The following is a 13,803-nucleotide window of genomic DNA, read 5'->3' on the forward strand; positions in this document are numbered from 1 at the left end:
GCTTACATCACATCTCAGCTTTAAAAGCTCAACTCCACACTCTCTATTTCTGAACAGAGAAAGCTCCTCGGATGAGAAGCGAAACGTCTTCAGCTACAGAATAGAAGTCCAGTTGTTTTTGTTTTTTAACTTTTTTGAATTTACCATGGCCTGGATGACTGAGAATCTACACCAGCTTAATGTGTTTTTGTTTCTACTTTTAGGACAAAAAGGGGAGAAAATAATCATCTAGTTTCAAACAGAAAAACTGAACTTTCCTGTTTAGAATTGGACAAATTTAAGCGTTTTCCATATTTGTGAAAAAATTGTAAAAAATACTGTAAGTAGGGGAAGATAAAACACTAAAATCATAAACAGACAGAACAGCGTTTTTTTACGTGTCGATCTCTAATTTCTGCATTTGCATCAGTTTGACCACAGAATGTTGAAAAATGTTAATCTTCCTGATGATTTTGTGTTATTCAGAAAACTGCAGAAACAAAGCAGAAAACAGGCCGACAATCGATTACTGAATTTAAAACATATTCTAGTAAAAACCGGAGTCACCTTCAGCTCATTTGGGTACTGACATGATGAGAAACTGTACCTATTATTTATTAATTATTTATTTATTATTTATTAATACATGTCCACCTATTTATCTATCTTTAATTGATTGATTTATTTTCCAGATGCATTGTTGTAATTAATTTAGTCAGATGTAAATACTAATAATAAAACACTCAACAGGCACAGATCTCATGTAAGCCACTCTTATTTACTCCCGCCGATCTCAGCCAAATGCAAATATCTACTTACATCTACAAACAAAGAAAGACACTTCAAACCAAATTTTAGAACAATTTGAATGTTGTTTAAATGATTACTTAAACCAAAAATGCTCACCTGAATTATATTTCTATAACTACAAAGAAAGTAATAATGAAAAGATTCAAAACAAGCTGTTTGCTAAATGCTGCTTCTAATTCTCTCATTTTATTTCTATAAATTAGTAAGAATTAGTAAGACTGTTCGAGGCTGCACAGATTACTGAAAACTGTTATCTTCTGTCATAAAGTAAAGTCTGGCGTTGTTTTATGCTAAAACAGACAGAAAAAGAAGCATTAAAGCATCTTGTTCGGCTCTTTTTGCTATTTTCTCAGACTTTTCACTCAGAAACTTTCCCCAAAAGACTATAAGACTAAACACGGAAATAGTTAATCAAAGATGAAGGGCAGAGGAGAAGAAGTTTTAAGTTTATTCCAAACTGAAAATAGCTCAAAAAATTAGCATTTGTAGAGATTTGTGGACGCCATTTACACAAAGTTAAAAACAGGAAATCTTAGAATAGCTACATGTAAAACAAGTGAAGACAACCCAGATTTATTCAGTGAAGAATAAAAAGAAAAAAAATCTAAAATTTATGGCAGAAATATTGTACCTATAGTAGTAATATCAGGCCTCTGCAGCAAAAAGAGTCAAAACATTTTTATCAACCTTTTGTGAATAAAAAGTAAACATAAAGGGAATTTTGTTGAAAAAGTGACTTAAAGAAAAAGAGGAACATTTCAGATTCCTTTAAAGATTTGGTGCAGCTATCTGTGATGAAAATGTTTGTTAAACGAACAGGTGAATATTTATAGAGCGGGGACTGACGTCCCTGCTGGTGTAAATCTACACGAGGAGGATTGATGTCAGGTCGGTCCACACTGAATGCTGCTGGTGTTTCTGCCAAAACCCAAGTCTTTTTACAAGCCGCTAAGTGACAGTTAACACATACATAAAGAAAAACATTAGCTCTTTTATTTATTTATTGGCTCCTTTCTTTTTCAAAGTATTAGGAACCGATGTCTGAAGGAATCTGGTTCTTATACTTCATAACGCTGCAGGTTTTCAGATTTGATTCTGACTTTGATTCGGGTGAAAAACAAAATGTATATTTCAGGAACCGTTTAGTCCTTTTCTTTCTTCTCCACGTGTATTTTTTAGTTTTAATTATTTCTTTTAGTAAGTATGGTTTATAAAAAGGTTTGTTCGAACAAAGACTGAAACAAGCAGAGCATGTTGTGTTTGAATTTGTTTTCTCTTTAACTCACCTGATCCATGAGCTGCAGGTCGGGGAAGAAGGGGATGTTCTTGGCCCACTCCACAGCACTGAACAGCAGCCGGGCCGCCAGCTCGCAGATGTTCTCGATGCCCATCAGGTTGTTGCCCTGCATGCACTGAGCCCCGTAGCGAGACGTGGGGTAGGGCTCGGCGCGCAGCAGCAGAGAAATGAAGCCGGAAAGGTAGGGCTGGTTGTTGTACGGGTCGGTGCCGTTGGTCAGGTACTGACCCGGGCTGCTCTGGGAGTTTGAAGTTCGTCCTCGTTGTACTGCTGTTGGAAAGGACATAGGTAAACTCAGCTGCACAAGTCTTCCCCTCCCTCTGAGTAATCAATCTAACTTTAACAGCTCTAACTGTATCTTTATTAAACTTTTAATAGTTTACAATGATAATTCATACAAAGGAGGCTTTGCAAAATCTACAAGGAAGTAGAGGTGAGCTCTAAAAGACTGCTGGAGGAACTAAAAGGAGAAGAAAGAAACAAATTGGGCATGTAAAATGTGCTGGATGGCAGGCTGCAGAAAGGGGTTGAAGGGGCAAAAACATTTTTCTGACTCTTAAACTTGTCAGAGCCGGTCTCTTTAGCCGAGTGCCATAAAGTGGCCAAGCCAAGGCCATTCACCACTGCTGTTGTGCATCAATGAGTAATGACAGGCAGCAGCTGTTAAAGATATAACACTTCTTCACACCTACATATGTTATGCACCCGCACATGAATACATGTAACATCCCCCTCTCCCACTGGTCTGTGTATTGGCAAATGGCTCAGCCTGAAGTAAAAAAAGGGCACACAGAGGCCAAGCTCTCCAACAAACACACGTCCCAACCCCCCACGGGTGTGGAGTGATGATGATGCGGCGAGCGCTCAAAGGCCCATTTGGAAAACACCTGTTCGGCCATCGCCACTGTCTGACTAATAACTCCATCTACTGTTACACAGAGCAAGTGTGAGAGGGGAGAAAGGCAATGAAAATGCAAAACAGGGCCATGTGTGAGGGAAAAATGAGGCTGAAATGGGGAGATAAGGTGGAGAGGGAGAGGTGATAAGTTGAGAAAAGAGAGGTTGACGGCTGCAGGGGAGAAAAAAAAGGTGAAAAATGTTTGCATGTAGCCTGAAATGAGGCTCCACAAAGAGAGAGACAGGTAGAGAGGTTAGGAGAGGGGGGGCGGGGGGGTTTGGAAAATGCTTTTCAGCTATCACCTGTGGCCTCACTAACAGCAGCTGTGGCAATCAAACGCACCATCTGAGAAACGGGGGGTCAAATCGCTCAAGAGCATTATAAAAATGTCTTTAATTCTAGCCTGTCCTTTGGCCTGAAAAAAGAACTGTCTGACCTCAAAGCACCAGTTTTCCTGGTGAACTTATCAACCCGTGTTCCTGGAGAAGAATGTGGTCTCCTTCGGCAAACAGAGCTGCGTCTCTGTGAAGTGACACAAAAGCAACGTTGCACAACAGACGTTCCTTGTCACTCACACTCCAGCAGTTCTTTCCCTTCTCTCTTTTATTTATTTATTTATTTTAAAAAAAGATGCTTCTCATATTAGCCACACGTATCTCTCTCAGCATGTTTTAGAAATAAGGTCAAATCAAACTCTGAGCAGGAGTGAAAAGTGCTGCAATAAATTTTTAGAAAGTCAAAAGTTGTTCACTGAAAGCAACAGCGACAAGACCTGCAGACAACCATGTAATCTAAGTAAATAAAGGACTCGTATTTTCCTAAATAGTATAAAACATGTTGTTTATCCTAAACTTTTTCAGAACCAACCTCAGAAATGATTCAGAACTTCAACACTGGTGGCAAAATACCCAAAAAGCACAAAAGAAAATCTGTTTTTATTCCGATACTAAACATTTCCAAATGTATTTCAGAGGTTTTTATCGTCCCATCTCCTGCAGACAGACGTGGCACGTCACCCTGTAAGCCTCGAAAAGCAGATTTGTAACACAGAGAGACGTTATGAGAGGATCTGTTTATTTGAGCCAAGTCAAAATGTTTTTTCTAACCTAAATAAATTAGATTTTAATCCCTAAACCTAACCGCGTTGTTTTAATGCCTAAATCTGGTCGTGTGGTTTTTAGGTGCCAAAAACAAACCAAAAACCAAAACTAGAAGGCGACTGAAAGCAAACGCAGTGGTTTCAAAGAAAGTGAGTGTTTGAATATAAGCAGGAGGGAAAACTGGGTCTGGGTGACAATTAAACCTTAATCATCGGTTATTTTCCTCCGGAACTACTTCTGCTAATTAAAATACCGAAATATGTTTGTTTTTATTAAATTATTATAACGTCTGCACACAAAAATAAGAAAGACAAAGTTTTATGGTCATCTTGAGTCTGTTTTACACACACAAAATAAAAATGGTGATGTTCGGTAAACCTAATGTCAAAATTCAGGAACTTTTTTATTGGTTTTGAAGGTTATTACAATCATGGTTAGGAGAGGCACATTTCCTGTTGTAGAAATCAAAAAGTGAGTTAAAGTTTCCTACTACGACCAGTTTCTGCTACGATGGCTGGACCCCCCGAGCTTCATAATTCAAAGGAAGAATTATTCTTTAACATTTTTTAACACAAACGACTTTCTGCATCAGTGTCCACTTTGCTGGCCAGATGCAGTTACGTAATTTAAACCCAACCAAGTAGTTTTCCTGCCTCGACAAGGCGTCCTCTGACGACCGGCCACCTCCCCTCAGGCCCCCTCACAAGAACCACGTCCCTGCGACGGGTGCGTCAACGCTAAAGGACACCTTGAACCTTTCTATCATGCGCCGGGGGCTCTGACAGGCAGAGAGGAAGCATTTTCTGCTCTGGGACTGAGACTGAGCTGGACTTTGTCACTTATAGCAGGCATAATTCCTCATGCCGCTAGAGGGCATTGTCAAGTGAACATTAACAGATTCTGAAGGGACTTCTGAAACGACTCATTCCGGCTACTTCTTTAGGAAGACTGTCTGAAACAGAATGTCCTGACTGTGCATTTACAAGTCAAACCGCTTCCATTACTTAAAAACGTCTCCGTGGCTCAGATTCATCAAAACTTAATTTGACCTTCTGCGTCTGATTTGTCATTTCAGAGCTTTTAATCTGCTCTAATATCAATTCATAATTAATTCTGCACATGGCTGTGAACCTCTTGATCCACTTGACTTTTCAAAAGCCTCACTGTTAGGGTCACTCGTGCCTGAGAGGCAGAGCACTTGACTGAAACACATCGCTCTCTGTTTTTCCTCGCCTGCAGAGATACAGGAAATGACAGGAAAAAAAAAAACAGGCAAAAGGGGCGATAGCGGGGAGGTCTAAAGAGTGCAAAGAAAGATGTGGTGTCTTGACATATAGAAGGGCAGAAAGGGAGCAAGAGAGACAGAAGTGACATTAGAAGCAGATGCCTGAGGATAAGAAAAATGGGAAGAGGGGTCAGAGATACAGAGATGAAGAGGAAAAAGGGGGGATAGGGTTGTAAAAGTAAGACTGGGGTGTTTGAAATAAACATTTTCCTGCTTTTTAATTAGTAGACTGCAGCTAGGCTGAATGCAATTTAATGCACTTGCAGAAAATAAAAATTATGCTTAAACCGAGGAGGCTGACAATCCATCCCCTCTAATCCGAAAGCATCTGTTGGGGCATGAAATGAGAGCATGACAGGAGGAAAGTGCATAAAAACGAAGGTACCATGGGACGTTTCAGCTGCAACTTTCAAAATGCCACTTCAGCAAATGGCAGCTGGCAGAGTGCTGCCTGCCTTGTCTGGGTTAGCCTCTGGGTCAGACCGTTAGTGGAATTACAGCAGCTAAATACAATTAAGGCCTATCAACATTTGGACTAAAAGGTCAGAGCGCTGCAGAAACACAGGCGCATTAGAGATTTGGTTCATTCTAATAGTTCCATTTATTAAGCAGCTTTTCCGTCTTTAAAGCTTCCATTTGTGAGCAAAAAAATAAACATGTTTCCCCACATCAGATACTGTCACTGTAAAGTACTTGGAGAGAGAGTTTTAGAAACTTAAACCAGACTAAAACCAACACAGATGGCTAAAAACAAGATGTTTACATGTGAAATGTAAAAGAAAAAAATGTAATTCTATATGCTTCAGAGTGTGCGTGAATGCACATGTGGGATCCAGCTGAGAGGGCAGTGTGTGATGTGACACCGAGGTGATATCCCCATGGCTCTCATAGTTTTATTTTGGCCCTGAACTTTGACCTGCAGGTCACCACAGCAGGGTAACAAGAGTCAGGCCCCAGCAGAAAGGAGCCAGTGTGTAAAAAAGCTGACTGAGACAAACAGCAAAAGAAAAAAGTGTTTTAAAAATGTACAAATTGGTGCTTTTTTATTCGATCTTGTTGACTGTTTTTCTAGTCAAACTGTACTTGCTTGAAATGGTTGGTGTGTGTCAGCTGCTACCTTTGGGGTTTGAGCTAATTCTTCCAAAGAATGAACATCATTTCATACACAAATACTGTGGGACCGCATGAGTTCAGGGTCGACTCCATTTACCCAATTGTTTGAGACTGTGCAAGAACTTGCTCCCATGTTTACTTTATAGGAAGTTTTCCAGCTGCTTTAAACACGTAAAGTCACAACAGTTCTCTCCGTTAACAATAAAAAGACCCATCCTGGAACAAAAAGTGGCACCTTTAGGGTGAGATTACTCCCTCAGGAAAGCAAAAATTATATCAAGAGGGAACATAATGTCATGTAAACGCACGTCTGTCTTGTTTAACCTCAAAATTAAAACTGGAGGTTTAAAGATAGCTAACACTGGGTTCAATTTGTTGCACAACAATATCAAGTCTTTAAACTTGTCAAAGAGTTTAGGAACATTTTTCCACTGTCCTCTTCTTTTCATCTGAAGGTAAATTATTGAAAACAAACCACCTGCACAGTAAGAGAGGACTGTCCTGAGTGATCTGTCAGACATGAACAAGCAGAGGAACGCAGCGACTGCGAGAGACGCAGCAGAGCGAGAGTGCAGAAAATCCGGAGGCAGTTCAGGAGCGAAAGCTGTGACACAGACTGAGAGAGACAGGGGAGCTTCGCGTGAGAAACTTTGGAAGCTCTGCTGTTGGTCCCAAACATCTTCTGAAGCAACCCAGAAATAAAACCTGCCCTGTGAGTCTCAATCAGAGCATGGAAAAGAGCCGCAGCTAATTCTGAGCTTCTTTTCCAGCTGACTGTCACCACAGGTGACCCAACTGACATAAAAACAGGTTGAGCTACTTAAGCTGCAACCAAAACAAGCAGTTAGGAGAGAGTTTCTGCACCTAAGGTCAAATCGTGTTTCATTAGTTGCACAGTAAAATAAAATAATCAGTGCATTCCAACATGAAGCTCTGTGGGCATTAAGTTGTCCACATTCTGTTATAATATAGGCTTCACTGATTTAACTGGGCAGCTGTGAAGCAAAACTTTAATCATGACTTAGTTCATGAGGATCTGGGGTCTATAGCTAAAAACTGGGGCATGTGGAGGTTTTCAGAGCCTAAACAGGAGAAGCAGCTGTGTGTTTTGATGCTGGATCGCTTCGCTCGCTGTTGAGTTTTTTAAAGTCAATACATGCTGTTAGGCTGAGCGCTCCTGTGGGGTATTTACACACCAGAGAGGCCCCTAAACAGTTCACACATTTGGACTTTGACTTCAGCCTGTCTGCCATTAACGTTGTAGTTTTATTTGACCTACATTTTTCCGCAGTTGTAAAATTCTGTCAGGGAGCAACGTGGGTCAGAAGAGGCAGAAGAGGCAGTAGTCACAGATTCCTGCATGTTGAGACTGTTTATTATCACTGAACTCCAATTATTTCACAAACTGACTGTCTGTGAGCGCTCACAGCTAATTTAAGACAGGCAATTTGACCTTATCGTGGCATATAAATGCATTCAGTTAGTCTTCAGTGGCCTGTCCTTGTAAAATTAAAACATCCTCCTCCTCGCAGTTCAAAGGAACTGTCATGTTGATTCTCTTTGCCTCTCCTATCAGCCTGCAAACTGCACTGACAGAGGAACAACTGGAGGTTGGATGTATCTGCCTGGTGAAACAGTGACACCATCGCTGCCAACCTTTAAGAGGTTTCAGCTGAAACCAGTGCTGAAATGTTTGCCATCAGAGGCTCTGTGGATAGAAGGTTCTTATAAATGTTCTGTTCAGCACAGAGGTCTGCAGAATGAGGTCAAACGTCCCCTTTGGGGAGACAAAAATACTTACTTGAAAGCACAGAAATTCTCAATCTGACACTTTTAAATATCTTTTTTAGGCAGCAGAATTTTAATTTACTGTGAAAAGAAGCCAGGCAGGAGTGATAGTGATATTATGAACTGATTTTTACAGGTTAGAAAATTCTTGATTCAACAGATGAAGCTGTGTTAAACACAACTCTGCTGTCAAACATCCATGTTTAGAGTCAACATCTTCATCCTGCTGCGATGGAGACACAACGTGAACTAAAATCCCACCAAACTCCTTCAGCTCCACATCGTTCAGGTCTGAGTTCTGAGACTTAAAGGTCCTGAACATATTTATCACTCGCACATTTGACCTGGATCAGAACTGAGAAAAACAGATGACATCCTTACTGTGACCTTGCTGAATATTACAGAAACATGACTTATAGATGACCTCTGGAGAGCAGCGGTGGTCTCTGTCCTGCCACTTGTTCAAACATTTAATCTTTGAACTCCAAGAAATGCACCTTATGATAAATAAGTAATAGTTTATTTTAAATATTCATAAATATTCAACTTTACACAATTATGTATGATTTATTTATCTGGGTGTTCAAAAAGCAACCTTTTGAGTTTTACTTATTATACTCAGTTTAAAGAACCAATGCATTTTATTTCAGAATTATTAGTAGATATGATGACTATCATTTGACTTTTTAGTTCTGCTTCAAACTTTTATAAATGTTAACCTGTTAATGCAAACAAATTCACAGATCTGAGCACAAAAACAGGAGTCAAACTATTAAAGACGCAAATGTTTTTGTCTGAAATGCATCAAGTTTTCACACAATTTATTTTAAAACTGTTCTTGTGTGTTCAAACATGACCTTAAATTGAAAATATTCAACATTTTTGTTCACAGAATTAAACTTTATTAGTAGGCCTATTTATTATTCAGGGACCAAATGCACAGTTAAGATTAGGTTATTGAAAGTATGTTTGGAAACCGGTCTTTATCATTTATGAAGTCATAATAAGACTAAATGGGAAGTCATTTTTTCGATGTCTTCAGGTTCATTCAGTTAGAAAGAAGTCTGCCCGACTGCGTGTCGCTCGCGGGTTTCTTTGCACGCGGACGTCTCGAGCCGGAGTTCAGTGCAGGAACCCTTCAGGGTTCGGCTCAGATCCGAGTTGCACCGCCTCTGTATTTACATTTTGCTTTTGCTTTGGTAAAGAACAAAGGCCGGTGGGGTCGGACACATTATCTGTCCTTCGTCTTCCACTAACTTGGTGTCCTTGAGCGGGACTGACTGGCTGCCGTTGACCCGATTCTGTCCTCTGGGAGGGACACGATACGGGACAAAGTGTGACATCTTCACTAAACACGCAGACCTTTAAGAACTGAAGACCTGAGTGGATAAAACGCATTGTTCTGCAGCAAAAAAGTCGCATCTTCTTCGTGTGCAAATATGCATGACATAATTACAAACACGCTCCTTTCTGCATCAAAGATAAAAATTAGTGCTGAGCAATATATCGAGAAATTATCGCAGAGCGCAATATGAACAATATGGCAAAGAACTGCAATAAACTGTAGGTATTTAGATTTCAACACCATGCATTTATGTTCTGCATATTTTTGGTAAATCCATTGAATTCTCATGGCTTTCATGACCACACTTGGTTTAGAAGCTGACAGGAGAGAAAGTGAGGCAAATGTGGGTTTATTGTCGTTGGAATATTAAACAATAAAACTATAAGTTCTTCTAATCTTGTGCGGCTCTGGTGAAAATTACCTAAACGTGTCCGGAATCAAAAGATTCCAGCCAGAAGCGAACAAACAAGCGCCAAAAAACCTTGTGAACCAACCACTGACAGCAATTAGCAGAGATCAGCTTTGCCTCATTTTGGTTCCCATTTTAAATCCGCGCCAGCGCGCGCCTCGTGGACGGGCTGTCGCTGCTTAGTGAGAATTAATAAGTGGAAGCGCTCCTCTTCACCAACACGTTTCCACTGAACCTCTTTGGCATGAACTGACCCGTTGTTAATCCAAAACAATGCAACAAATGTAGCGGCATCCTCTTATAGCGGCTCGGGGTGTCGGTGGACAAACAGCACAATTAAAGCAGAGAGACAAAAGAAGGATTTCACAGAGCGCAGCGCACGGGGATGAATGCTGCGGATTTGGGAAATGAATGTGGAATATTAAGCAGTGTAATGCTGCAGGTGGTCACTGATTATTTACCCACACCAGCAGTAGTGAAAGCCCATTTGGAAACGCAAAGCCTTTGAGGTAAAACAACTTTACGCACAGGATTCTCCGGGAAAATTCCCAATTTGGCCAATAACTCGATTAAAGCACCGAAGCTCTTATGTGGGCCTAAACACGGGGTTTTCTTGTAGTTTGTGCAAATGTGTTAGTGCGATGAAGAAATTGAGCCCAAATTGTCTAAAGTTTTATTAAAAGATTGTTAAAAGGGAGTTGTATCTGGTCGGGTTCTGGAGACAAGAATAGTTCTCAAAGAGATGGATTAGTCACTTGCTTTAAAATTAAAATCACAGTTTCAGGCTTAGCTGTCTGTTTAGATGGATATTTTGAAGTAAAGAACATTGCGCACATTTTTACGCACGAAATCACGCGCTCCAAACCCCCCCAGTCCCGTCCATTAAACCAAAAGAACACGCCGCTTACCTTCTCTCCTCATGCCGACTTTGAGGCACTTCTTCAAGCGGCAGTACTGGCACTGGTTCCGGTGGTGCTGGTCGATGGGGCAGTCTCGGTTCCCCCGACAGGTGTACGTCAGGTTCCGCCTCACCGAGCGCTTAAAGAAGCTCTTGCATCCTTCGCAGGTGAACTGGCCGTAGTGCTTTCCGCTGGACTTGTCCCCGCACACCATGCAGTCCACGTTGGGGATCTTGTCCCCGGAAAGCGCGTCGTTCCCCGGTGTGGACCCGTTGGGAGTCCCCGGTCCCCCGCCGGGCTCCTGGCCGCATATCTGGAGCTGAGACCCCGGATCTGCCGAAATGTTCTCTGGCCACTGGCTTACTACCATTGCCATGCTATCCCCAAACACTTGGTCTTTGTTTAAATCACAGAAGAAGTCAGAGTGAGGGATAGGAGATCCGTCCTGACGTCAAGTTGGGAGGAAAAGAAACGAGAGAGGCCGAAAAAAGGCGCTTTTTCCTGAGACGTCAGTCCGAGCTTATTACGTAAAATCTGAAATAATACTTAATCTGTTCAAACATCTATCAAAGTTTACAGCAACTGCAGGGCATCAACATGATCGATGTACAGCAGCAGAGCCTACAACTCCCGGTGTTCCTGGCTGCGCACAGATCCATAAACACGTTGTTCTTCAGAGCGGAACATCCCGGTAAACTGTCAGAATAAAACACATCAGGCTTCTTATTTGTTGTCTGATCCTGTCCTGAAGGGGGACACGTCCCGTCAGTCACGCGCTACAATGCTGCAGTTTCTTTTCTCTGAAAGCGCGAATTTATGTGAAGAGCGACCACATGTTTATTAGATTCGGTGTATTTAGTCCCCGCGGACAGTTCGGCCAATCCTGGTTCCTCTGCGTGTCGCGCGCCGCGGTTAGAATAACGACGTGCGCTCAACTATTTATTTACCAAAACACACGCACACGCGCGCACGCACACGCGCACCGCAGAAATCTCCTCCGCGCTTCGCAGATAAACGTCCCTGAAGGAGAGTTCGACCAGAAACAGACGCTGCGGTTCGGTGTCGCTTCGCCCTCCGACTGGCTGGCTCGTGTTTGAGAGTCATAGCTCCAGTTTGGGGAAAGTGTCAGCGGCAGGATGCCCTCCCCCTCCTCCGGCGGCCATCCATATAAGGTAAGAAACGCCAAATAAGGCCGCCTCTCCTCCCCTCGGCGCGAGGAGACGGACGTGAAGGGCCGGCTGCGATTGGCCCCAGAAATCTGATTATAAAAAGCGTAAGGAGCTCTCTGATTGGACGGAGGCCGATTAGGACGGATTTGACTGACAGGAGCGTTTTCAGTGGAATAAACTGGGATGTCTAATTGAAAAAAGAAATCTGCGTCTGGGGTCTTTAAGGAAAGAGCCTCATGAAGCTCCACGCTCCGTTTCTGCTGACTGGATCCGCCATTTTTATTGAGTCATACCACTGTTTTAGTTAGGCACGTCTTTAAAAATGGTTTTAAATGATATTCTTCAGAAAACTTTATTTGTTTAGAGGTTTGGTACGTGCGCCTCTTAAGTCTGCAGCGCGCGTGCAGCATTTCAGTCAGCTAAATTTAGTATGAAAGATCAGAAAAGGAAAGAAAAAACGTCATTATAGGGATAATTTTTGATCAAAAACTAAAATTCTGACCATGTGAGACACAAATGTCATTAAAGAGTCTGATTTGTGCCTCGGCAGCCATGTTTGGAGGAGATCTTCATGTTTCCATGGAGTCTGAAGTTTAACAGAGCTGGAGAAAGGCCTCTTTGGTAATTAACGGTGACGCCTGGTGTGTGTGTGTGTGTGTGTGTGGGGGGGGGGGTAACAGCAGGGAACTGATTATTTGCCTAGATATGGGCTTAAATTGTCACGTGGGTCGTTTTGCCCCCGCCCACAGCTTCTTTACGCGTTCTATCTATTTATATACCTGGAAGAAAAAAAAACATCATTTCTGCTGCAATACTAAAGAGATAACAGAAAACAAGAATTCTGGTTCAGTTCGTTCAGTGCCACCGAAATCTCGTGGACCCTGTGGATCTCCTGAGGGGACAGAAAGCCTGAAATGACCAAACCTCCCTCTGAGGTCCCGCGTGGAGCCTCGAGCTCGCCAGAGGCCATAAAGTTGGCCCCGCGCTCTACTTAATTGCTGTCACATGTAACCTTACCTGTCCCCCCAATTAGCCCCGCGACTCGCTATTAGGAGATCCTGCGCGAGCTGAGGGCCCAGTGAGCGGGGGCTCCTCTGGGTTTGGGGCCTAATAATTAGAGTGTAATTCAATCCAGCCCAGGCTTATGATCAATCTGAGCAGGAGTTCACCCAAAAGAGGCTAATTAACTGAGGATCAGCGTGATGTCCACTCAGTAATCTCCAAATGAAGACGATATCAGACATGAAGTCCTGGAAAAATAAAACAGACTTTTTAAAGTGATCTGAAGGAAATGACAACCAGAGAAGTGAAATGTCCAGGAATAAATGAAAAGCTATAAAAAACACAAAGAAAACTGAAATATTACTGAAAAGATAAAAGAGATTATTTTTGTTTTCCTGAAACAGTCTTCAGTTTTTTTCAAAAATATATATAATAATTCTGGGAACTTGGGATTCACTCTGCATTTTCACAGAAAAATGTATTTTTCTAGTTTTATTTTAGAAATGACTGGATAAAAGTTTTTTTTTTAATGCATTATATTCCAGTTTGCAGTTTAAATTCTCACAACCTGCAGAAGCCGGCACTTGCATTATTATTTCTGCATCCAGGCTTTGCACAGAAGGCCACATATCAGCATTTTTGAACACCAAGATTTAAGCTGTGGTCCATGAATCGTTGCATGTTATCTGCAGCTGATGAGTCCCCTCAC

The 13,803-nt window shown here is 41.9% G+C and overlaps 1 protein-coding gene across 2 annotated transcripts in view; it reads right to left on the reverse strand.

The window, feature by feature from the left end:
- nr2f5 (nuclear receptor subfamily 2, group F, member 5) overlaps positions 1–12,035 on the reverse strand; it is a 19,857-nt gene extending 7,822 nt beyond the window's left edge. Inside the window, exons 1-2 of one of the 2 annotated variants that reach the window (XM_017433334.3) lie at positions 10,933–12,035; positions 2,076–2,353 (exon numbers count right to left, since the gene is read on the reverse strand). In XM_017433334.3, coding sequence (XP_017288823.1) covers positions 2,076–2,353; positions 10,933–11,299 — 645 coding nt within the window. In that variant the 5' untranslated portion in view covers positions 11,300–12,035. Of the gene's footprint in view, positions 1–2,075; positions 2,357–10,932 lie in introns of both variants that reach the window. The other variant, XM_017433333.3, reaches the window with a different exon arrangement.
- Positions 12,036–13,803: the final 1,768 nt, after the last annotated feature.

Source organism: Kryptolebias marmoratus, linkage group LG16, assembly GCF_001649575.2.
Source record: "Kryptolebias marmoratus isolate JLee-2015 linkage group LG16, ASM164957v2, whole genome shotgun sequence".
NCBI classification, from domain to species: domain Eukaryota; kingdom Metazoa; phylum Chordata; class Actinopteri; order Cyprinodontiformes; family Rivulidae; genus Kryptolebias; species Kryptolebias marmoratus.